Here is a 10446-nt window from a genome sequence, read left to right as displayed (position 1 = left end):
CTATGAGGAGTTAAGGTCCTATCTTTGGCAGCCTAGTTAGAGATATACAAAAGAATAATATTAGATTTCTCTTGCTTTTATTTTCAATGAATTCTTCAATTTTGTTATTCAAGAATATGCTATGCATGCACTTGCAGGTACAGCTTGTGGCCATTCAATTCTCTTTATCATTCACTCTGTCATAAAATGCTTCCTCTGAGATGAAAACTGCCTTTTTTCCTCTCAAGTATTCTCTGCTCATTATTTTGTGAGTCTGTGCATGCATGTGAGTGCATGCACACATTCACACAGACATGATTCCCTGCTCCCCTGAAGACTTCCTAGTTAAGCAGCAAGAGTTACTTACTTGACACTGTGTCTGGTATTTCTTTGTTGATCGTCCAACTATGTAAATCTGGGATGGCGACAGAGCCAAGACATTGTAAACGGAAATATCCTTTGTCGAACCATATGCAGCACAGATTTTGATGTGGCACTGAAACAAATATTACTTCCACAGTGAATACTCCGACTACCAAACAGCATGCATTACAGGGATGGAACTTGTTCTGCATTGAAGCAGCAGATAAACTCACTGTTAACATTTCTGCAAAGCACGCACAGCTCAATCTGTCTGCCTGAATGACAGCAAAATTATGAATAGGCAGACAGGAAAGAATAAGTTGTTTATTTATTTGTAATACTATATATGTCAGGAGGTGCATTTGGACGTTTTATTAGCTGCCTTTGCTCTTTGAAAAGTAAGAAAAGACAGAAGGAATGGCAAAAATATAACAGCAGTAGGATTTACTGTTCCAAAGGAAGAGAGAGCTCTTCCTTCAGTGAATGATAATTTCTAGAAAAAGGTTTCAGGAATATCTAGTACATACCTCTTGCATGAGATTCCGTAGAAAAATAGTCTTTTGTCGCAGTGGGTCATGAACAAGTCCATCAGAGAAGAAGATCATTCCTTGAGGGAAGTTGTGTTGAGATAACCATGAAACGACACGCTGCTTTTGCATATCTGGACGGCCAGTAATATAGATAATCAGATATCCTAGGTCCTGCCAGTGTCTGTCACAAGCAACAGATAAATTACACAGGTGAAGAAAAATAAATTAATGCCCACAGGTCACGTCAGTATTTCTTTGCCTGGCACAGACCCAGTCAGACAAGATCTTTCAACAGGCGTGAATCAACATGCCTAAGCATCTGCACCTACTGAGAAATGATGTAACAAAATCTACATCTTGGGAGAGATGGAGGAAAACAAGCAACAGTCCAGTCTCATACAGTACAAGACTCATAAAACTTAAAAGCTATGAACTCACAACAACCCCAGGCAACTCTACAGGCTTGGGGAGGAGTGGCTAGAAAACTGCCTGATGAAAAGGGACCTTGGTGTACTGATGGACAGTCAGCTGAATATGAGCCAGCAGTGTGCCAAGAATGCCAGCAGCATCCTGGCTTGTATCAGGAATGGTGTGGTGAACAGGACTAGGGAAGTAATCCTGCCCCTGTACTCACCTCTGGTGAGGCCCCACCTCGAGCACTGTGTTCAGTTTTGGGAACTTCAATACAGAAAGGACATTGAGGTGCTGGAGCAGGTCCATAGAATGGCAACAAGGCTTGTGAAAGGCTTGGAGAATATGCCCTATGAGGAGCAACTAAAGGAGCTGGGGCTGTTTAGTCTGGGGAAGAGGAGGCTGAAGGGAGAACTTATTGCTCTCTTCAAATACCTGAAAGGTGACTGCAGTGAGAGCAGGGCTGGTCTCTTCTCACCAGTGACAGGTGACAGGACAGGAGGTAAATGGCCTCAAGTTGAGACAGGGGAGGTCTAGGTCAGATATCAGGAAGAACATCCTTATTGAAAGGGTAGTTAAGCACTGGAATAGGATCCCCAAGGAGGTGATAGAGTCATCATCCCTGAATGTGTTTAAAAGCCATTTGGATGCGGTGCTCAGGGACATGATTTAGTGGTGAGTTGTTAGGGTAGTATGGTTAGGTTGTGGTTGGACTTGATGATCTTGACTTTTCCAACCTAGGCAATTCTATGGTTCTATGAACTCGAGCTATATCTCAAGTTCTACCTTTGAAATTTATAATGAGATTCACTGTGATTTCAGCTGTAGGAAATGGAAAACTCTTGAGAACTGGCATCTCTCTTTTCCCATGCAGGCTCCAAAATGAGCACTGTATTTCTTTGCCCACTGCAGCACTGCAAGAATTGCAAGACTGAATTAAGAGCCTTTTAACTTTTCCTCCAGAAAATGCTCTTGCACTCATGGCACTTTGTCATTCAGGTGCAGAATTATGTCCTTATTTGAAGCTGACAAAACATGAAAGACACTCTTTGCTAATCACAGTAACAAATTAAATCATTATAAATTCATTATGCTCACTTTAACATCATATTCTCAAGAAGCAATCTTTATGCAACTTAACGGACAAATTGTAAAGTGTACAGAGCACTCTAAGATACCTCCGAAAACCAAGAACAATTGTTGTCCAAGTAAATACAGAAACATGTCTGCAAAACATTCTACCCTTTAAAGAATTTTTGTATATTTAGTAAAAAAATCTATTCTGCCCTCTTCCCTCCTATTGTGTTCTAACAGAAAAGTTAGAAATTTAGAAAGTGAAGCATGCAAACCATACTCACCTTACAACATCAACGGCCCCAGCTCGGACTTTGGGGTCACTTCCCATTATTGAAACACTTGCTGCAAATGAACCATCAATGCTGAACACAACACATTCCATTCCTCGGGGAAGCACAGTCAGGTAGCTTGTGGCACTGCTCTGGTCCCCTCTGGAGATTAAAAGCAATATATACTTTTTAAAAATGAGAATATTTTCTGCATGTTCTAGTTAAGAACTTGTACTAGATCTGTCTGGATCTGCAGCTTCAACAATCTGTGTTAAACAGGACTTTTCATTTCAGTCCTTTATGGGGAAATTTAAAGCCTAAACTTTTAGGAAATAATTTTCCAAACAAGAAATTTGGAAGCTGACTTTAATAAGACATCACATTCATACAAATATATGATTTATTTCAAACAAACAACATTGAAAAACTTTGAATTTTGTCTGTATATAAACACAGATAATACACTAATGATCTATGCACATACATGCATTTTGCACAAAAATTAGCTATATTTTTTTCCCCCAACAGTCTATAACTACTGGCAAATTATTAGAAGTTACAGCGAAAGAACTGATGCACATCATTTATTGGCATCCACCTGCTTATAGACATCAACTTATCTCTACTAGAATTTTATTAAACAGAAGAATTTTTAAAAGCACAGCTTACCCTAGTGCCAACAAATTTTATTTCACACTTTTTCACTATTCAAGCTTGAGTTACCAGAGTTCGTTTGTGTTGTTAGGGTTTTTCTTTCTTTCTTTTTTTTTTTTTTTAAGTGCTGGAGAGCCAGGAGAATTGATTTCAATGAACTGTTACTTTCAAGTGCTGTTTTCTTCTCCCAGTTTTACAATAAACATGCTCTTATAGAATTATAGTATATAATTCTGGAGTATAGAATTAAAATGACTCTTACAATCAGCCTGCCATCAACATACAAATAGCTGGCTGAGAAGAAGGCAGTACATGCTCTACTGTTCATTTCAACAGGAAAAGCTCCTTATTGAAGAACGAACAACCATACCCTTCAGTAATCTCTTCCCCAATGAAGAAGCTCTGAAATAACCCAAGTCACACACTCTTGCCATAAGACTGATTACAGTCATTCAGTTTCCCTAATTTTGCAAGTCCAAATGTTGCTAAATTGAATTATGTTGAGGATTTATGTTGCAAGAGAGATAAAACCCACTGGACTGAACACCTTTAAGCTGGCCAGTATGCACACGGTCACTGCTTCAAATCTAAGCTGATAATCCAGGAAAAAGACCAAGAAAAGATAAACAGAATTGTCACTGGAGACTTGAGGCACAAAGAAATTAAATCATCTGCCTAAGGCCACACAGAAGTCTGCTGCATAATCTAGAACTGACCAAAATCCCCCTCCACGCCCCCTTCAATCCTACACATCAGTGTCTTCCTGATAACAAGAGCCCATAACAGCTGTAGTATCAGCTTGGAGCTATTACCTGACCACCATTTTGATGGGATATACACCAACTCTCAGTCTCTTCTGTTTGGGTATGCTGTATGATATCCGGCCACTGCTGCTGGATATCTCTGTATCAAAATACACCCACCTACCAGAAGATGGCTCAGTCATTATGAAGATATCAACCTGCAAAACCAACACAACAGTCATCTGGTGTGATAGTGGGCAATATTATTGCCACCTTAGGAACATGGCATGCCAAGCCTTCGTCATATTATTATCTTCGTTTATGTTTTGTAACCAAAGGTTTAAGGTTCCTTGCAACTTGCAAACTCAAAAACTTCTCAGAGGGTCCTCAGAACTAGAAAATGCTTCCTAACACACAGTACAGGAGCTCATTATTGCCTTGATCAATTAAAGCACTCAGCGCTGAAGGTATCAAGAAAATATAGAGCTCAGGAATTTAGCAGGAACCTCAAAGTAGAAAAAAAGATCACATTTAAGTCTGTGTGTGTATATTAAGTTTTTGCATACTAAACCTTCAGAACAGGCAAAGTGAAGCCTCCATGCTTCTGTTTTACCTACAACTCAGCAACACTGCTACGTTAATTTCCATTAAAAATTCTTAGTCTCACTGAATGTGACCAAATGAGTTCACTCAATATTTGTTTGGCTTTGTTAGTTTTAAACTTGGCTACCACAGGCAGCTTTAAGAGCAGAGACTGTTCCAGTAACATCACATTACTGAAATTCTAAAACTATTCTTCACTCTTTCACGTATATGAGAAACAGCAGCTGCATGACCTTTAGAATCCCAGTTCCTTTATCCAGTTCTCCTACCTTGAAAGAAGGATATACACTTTTCTTTTAGTGACTTGCCAACTGCTATTAAATTCTTTTTTGTCCTTGCTCAAGTTAATCATCTCCAGTAGGTGGTGCAAACAGACGACAGGTTCAGAAATCACTGCATAGCATACTCTTCATTAACCAGAGATGTCCAGCATCATATAAAAAGGATTGTAGCTAGAAAAAATGCAAATCTACCGAAGTGTGCTTACAGTATGGTGGGATGCTAGTTATGTACTTCCCCTCACTGTAAGGTTCTCTCTGGTATTATGAACCACATGTGCATTACATTCAACAACTATCTGTATTACATGTCAGTTGATGAAAAATAAGGAAATAGAATACTCAATCTTTACCTTTTCACCTGTTAAAGCGATCATGTCCAGAGGCCCATACATAAAGCGTCCAACAAGTACCTGAGGACCATCTTCTGCAGCAATTATGTCATTTGCTCGATGATTAGCAGTCACATTCTGAAATGAGAACAAAATACGGGATGTGTTTGTTTTTATGTAAGGCAACTGTCTCTATTATGTTGTTAAGAACATGTTAAGAACAGTGATAAAGAAACACAGTCCCAGTATGTTTGAGGAACGTCTCAGAGTACCTTAGAGTACTGAACAAAACCGGGCTTCTATTTCAGCAAGAGCCAGGACCCCATTAATGGGGTGTTACTGAATAAAGACTCCACTGAGAACATCCAAGATGACAAAGTAAGTGAGTACCTTTAAAGACACTCCAGCTATATAGGAGAGTACACTTAAGGGAATGCCGATTATCCTTCAGTACAAGTGGTATCATAGAGTGACATTATCACATGAAAGGCATTCATCCTGTAAGGCACTTTCACATATTTTTAGTAACCAGAATTTTTCATAAAATCAAAGCATAAAAGCAAATCTCCCAGAAGAATGCTTTAAATGATGCCAGTGCTGGAAGAATATCTGCAACTTGGCAATGCTTTCAAACTGAGTATACATTTTAGCATATACTGGACACAAGCTTTTGCTGATCAGGCTTCACCCTGTTGTATTCTGGAGTGCATACTAACACTTACAGTGTTACTCGATATTCATTAAAAACTTATCTGAAACTTAGTAGGGTCATTTTGCTACAGGAAAAGAATAGTCAGAATCTCCATGACTTCCAAAAGAAATTTCACAATACATGAATTTTTTTCATTTATTATTTAAGCTCATGGCATTCAAAGAAAGAATATTTTTTTTCTTGGGTCATGAATTCATCCAGCGTATAAGAAAACAGAAGAACAACCTGTGCTTAACAGGCCCTTATATATATATATATATATATATATATATATATATATGTGTGTGTGTGTGTGTGTATATATATATATATATATATATATATATAATCATAAATGAAGAATAAATTGCTCTTCTTTCCTAACTGTTAGATTGCATCTGGACTATATCAATAGTTTACAGTTAAGTAGAATGCATGCTTTGGGAGATTAGGCTCTACTTAAATTGCTGCCCAACCCAATTTCTATAGCTGCCCTGGATATTCAGATTTATACTTACTCTCAATTTGACATGTGTCCTTTTGCGTAGCCATTTTTCTCGTGGATTGGATGGGCTTAGTGTTACTGGATCCAGGCTATCATTTTCTTTGAAATTTACATTTTCATATCTCATCACCTGAAATTATATTAATGTTCTAAAAAAACTGCGTGCTGCCTGGGGAGCCCTGTACTTGACTAGGAAAGGAGTATACTGCTGTCCCACCTGAGCAACATTGCAGAGCAAACAGCACAAGCAAAACAGAAAGAGGTACAGGCCACATTGTTATATTAAGTGCTGGCCAACAGAACAAAAGTAGCTTATTCATCTGTAAAGGTAAGTTCAGGTATTAAACAGCTTTTCCACACACAGCACAGCTTACATGTTCTTTAACATTAAAATCCTTCCTTTAACCACACAAATCCAGAGAAAGTGGTGAAAACATTAGGATGACATCAAGAAATAGTGACATTGTTTCCTCTTTGCTAAGTCAGTAAGGCAGCTTAGGACCACAAAAGTATTTGTTAATGGCATTTTGAACAGAGGTCAGATTCCTGGCACCATCTCTGTTGATTTTCGGTACTTAAACAGACAGTCAGACAATGTTTCTCATCACCTTCTGGATATTACACACCACTGCAGGAGGCAACAGGGTCAGAATTTAGCTTATGGCTAGTAACATCTCAGAGTAACAGGACTGTAATTCATGGACATGCAGAACCCAATAACGTTGTGCAAACTGCATTTTCTTATGACATAAATATCATACACCAACAAATTTGCACGTTCAACTCAGATATCAGTGCCAATTGACAAGTTTCAGTAAGACAGGGCTTCTGGTTCCATAATGGGACCATGGATAGCATGAAGCTACTTCAGAGTGAATAAGAAATAGCTTAGTCTGTCCATTTCAAAAGCTAGTAGAAAATGAATCGAGCTGAACAGTTGGCTATGCTGAAGTTTTTCATGCAGTGGTTTCCACCCTTGGTGCCCTCTCTGGAATGGTGGCCTGAAATCCCTTTGAAAGCTGTTTCTTACAAAGTCCACTGAATAAAATCCTGCTGAGGATTTTAAGAGATTTTCATCTCTTCTTCATCTCTTTTCATCATTTTAAGAGATGACAAAGGTATTAAGAAAGCTGCAAAGGAGAGCAAAAACATCTATTATTAAGCAAAAACATCAATTATCTAAGGCCTCTGAAGAGAAAAAACAGGGATCTGCATCTTGCCACTTCCAGTAGAAACTTCTCTAGTTGGGAATGAACACCAAATAAGCTTCCTGTTCAGGAAACTATTCTGGGTCATGAAAAACTGTTCAGCAGCTTTTGCACTGCACTGATTATGGTGGCACTAATTATAAACAAGTTTATTTAAACTAGCTTTAAAAATACAGCATTGCTCAATGATGCACTTTGAATGGAATTAGATATTCTAAGGGATGCTTTAAAAAGACAACAAGAGGTTGCAGGAATCTTAGAATTTCATCAGCTTAAAATATCAGTCAAAACTCAGCAAGTAGTCCTGTTGTCAGTCAGATCCTCTGCTTCACACTCTACTCACTGACTGGCCTATGGGTGAGAGGCCCCCACAATGGGGCCTCTACACAATTGCACAGTAAAACTCAGCAGCAGTTCTGAACTGATGGAAACTCAGCTACCAAGCTCCCATTTCCCTGGAGCCACTAGATGACAGAATTTGATCCACTGACACCAGCACAGAGAGCAGGAGATGGAAGGACTTAACACTCGGAGACCAGCCTAAAGGAGATATGAGAGCAGCAAGCACACTGACATGGTCCCAACTGATTAAATCAAGAAATACGACTGTTTAGTTTTCTGCACCGTTTTCCCGACAGCAGCTGTTTCATCATTCACTGGATAAAAGATACACTAATTTCTGGGTTAATCCAAATTAACATGTTTATAACTGGATTCTACAGGAAGGTCATCTTGGCTTCTTGGAGAGACACTTTTACTGCAGGTCATAATCAAATCTCACTAAATTATTTTCAACCCAGGTGAGATTTCTCAACCTCACCACTTTCTCTAGAGGTCACAGCATGAATCATCTCCAAGTCACTGACAGCTGTGGTCTAAAAGCTGGAACAATAGGAATAAGAGAAACATCACATGCCTTGGAAATGAATTCTGAGGAGACAGTGCACACGATGCCTATAAACATACTAGTGCAGTTACAGGATAGACTGGTAATGAGCAGCCTTTTCTTATACACTTCAGTGTCCTCATTTTTCCTTATTCCCTCTAAATCAGAGAAGTTCTTTCATTGTGGAGAGAGCAAGAAAGATCAACAACCTGTCTTAAAATGAATGCCACAACATCTGTTGATTCCCAGTAGCTGGCATGGAAAAGATGTGGCAGAGCCACAGTTGGAAATGCTGTCAGGACATCTGGACAATACAAGGCATAATCAATCCGCTTTGTTCCCCACCACTTGGTAGTAACTACAAAAAAAAAAAGCATCACATTTGTAAAAGATGTCTTCTTAACTAAAATGCTGTTTAAATGTATAAACTAGATAACAGAATGAAGCCTTCCACTTTTTTTAACACTGACATTTAGAGCCTGTTGAAAGCACCAATCTAACACAAAAATTCTGGTTTCACCAACTTCATCATCCCTTGAAGTTCTGCTGTCTAAACTGCTTTGTAAGTTTTGGGAAGCAGAGGTCACCACAGCACAATGCCCTTTGCTTCCTGGCCCACAAAAAGTGTACAGGGAAAGACTAGTTAACTTATGATCATATTACATAGCAAGAATTGTAAATACTTCCCAAATAGTGACTATAGTATTAATATAGCATTACAGTCTATAAAAGAACAATATAATGATCTATGTCACTCATGAGTAATGATTCTCATCTATGTATCTTTCTTCATGCTTGGACCGTGGCTCTAAACCCAAGTTTGTCTGAAACCCCTAATAACTATGACTGTCACCTTAATGTAACGGTCTATATAAAGGACTTCATTTCTATTACTTCACCTATGTTTCTATGAACAGTAGGGCAAGCTAAATTGTGTTATTTAAAAAAAAAAACTTAAGCTGTTCTCGTTCTCCTCTCATTTCAAAGAAATTAATTTTCCTAATAAGAATTTTCCACAGAAATGATGTAGTGGGAATGGCTTTTGCCATGTACATTGCAACAAGCTTCACTCACTGTTGGTGAGGCATGCTGATGACAAGCTCTCTGCTGACCCTGAGTTTTCACTGTTTGTGCTGGCCAAGCTCAACCTTCTCTCTTGTTTCTGAGATGTGTTCGTAGATTCAGAACTCTCCTGAGAGTGAATTATGTTCAAAGAGCTGTTCTCAAGGAACAGAGCACTGTAGTTCTGGATAGCATCACCTGCAGATTATAGAAATAAAGTAAAGCAAAACAAAATAAAGAAACACTATATATATACGAATTAATTTTCCTTTGTTGTCTTCTTTCAATACTAGCTAAATACATTTGTGCCATTCTGTCCCAGATAACTTAATTTTTTTCATGCCAGCATATTTGTAGTTCAAATCCTCTTGAGCTGCGTAAGGAGAGAAAAGCCAAGAGAACATTAAACAAACAGAGCTATGAAAATAGGTACTATACCTAACTGATGAGATCTTCCATCCCCCAGTGGGTATCTCTGGTATCGTGGGACACCAAATGGAGGCAGGAGATGAAATCTTTTCTCCAGCAACGGTTCAAGTCTGCAGGCAGATGGGTCAGCGGAATGAAAGAAACTGTACACTTGGCTGCAGGCTGGGCGAACCTGACCAACTTCAATGAGAATGAAAGAGAGAAAGAGAGTTGAGTATTGCCACTTTAAGATTTTCAAGGAGTCTATGCATAAATATGATTAATACAGTCTCCTGCAATCCAAACTGGCACATATCTGGCTATGATAAATTTAAGAAAATAATCTACAATTACCTCTGTGAGTAACACCTCGTTGCAAAAAAAGTTTACAGAGACATCACAACCTGAGATGCAGGCATGCAGCAGACAAGAAAACCAGACAGAGTT

General features: G+C 38.7%; 1 protein-coding gene across 10 annotated transcripts in view; it reads right to left on the bottom strand.

Annotated features, from left to right (window-relative positions):
- PITPNM3 (PITPNM family member 3) overlaps window positions 1-10446 on the bottom strand; it is a 47433-nt gene that overhangs the window by 6536 nt on the left and 30451 nt on the right. For 9 of the 10 annotated variants that reach the window (XM_040650146.2, XM_040650145.2, XM_040650143.2 and 6 more), the window contains exons 11-19: window positions 10030-10200; window positions 9604-9789; window positions 8739-8887; window positions 6449-6565; window positions 5261-5377; window positions 4096-4244; window positions 2642-2791; window positions 870-1053; window positions 347-475 (exon numbers count right to left, since the gene is read on the bottom strand). In XM_040650146.2, the coding sequence (XP_040506080.1) occupies window positions 347-475; window positions 870-1053; window positions 2642-2791; window positions 4096-4244; window positions 5261-5377; window positions 6449-6565; window positions 8739-8887; window positions 9604-9789; window positions 10030-10200 (1352 nt within the window). The remainder of the gene's footprint in view (window positions 1-346; window positions 476-869; window positions 1054-2641; window positions 2792-4095; window positions 4245-5260; window positions 5378-6448; window positions 6566-8738; window positions 8888-9603; window positions 9790-10029; window positions 10201-10446) is intronic. The other variant, XM_040650142.2, reaches the window with a different exon arrangement.

Source organism: Gallus gallus, chromosome 19 (genome assembly GCF_016699485.2).
Source record: "Gallus gallus isolate bGalGal1 chromosome 19, bGalGal1.mat.broiler.GRCg7b, whole genome shotgun sequence".
NCBI lineage: Eukaryota > Metazoa > Chordata > Aves > Galliformes > Phasianidae > Gallus > Gallus gallus.
This window is presented reverse-complemented; position numbering and strand designations above follow the sequence as displayed.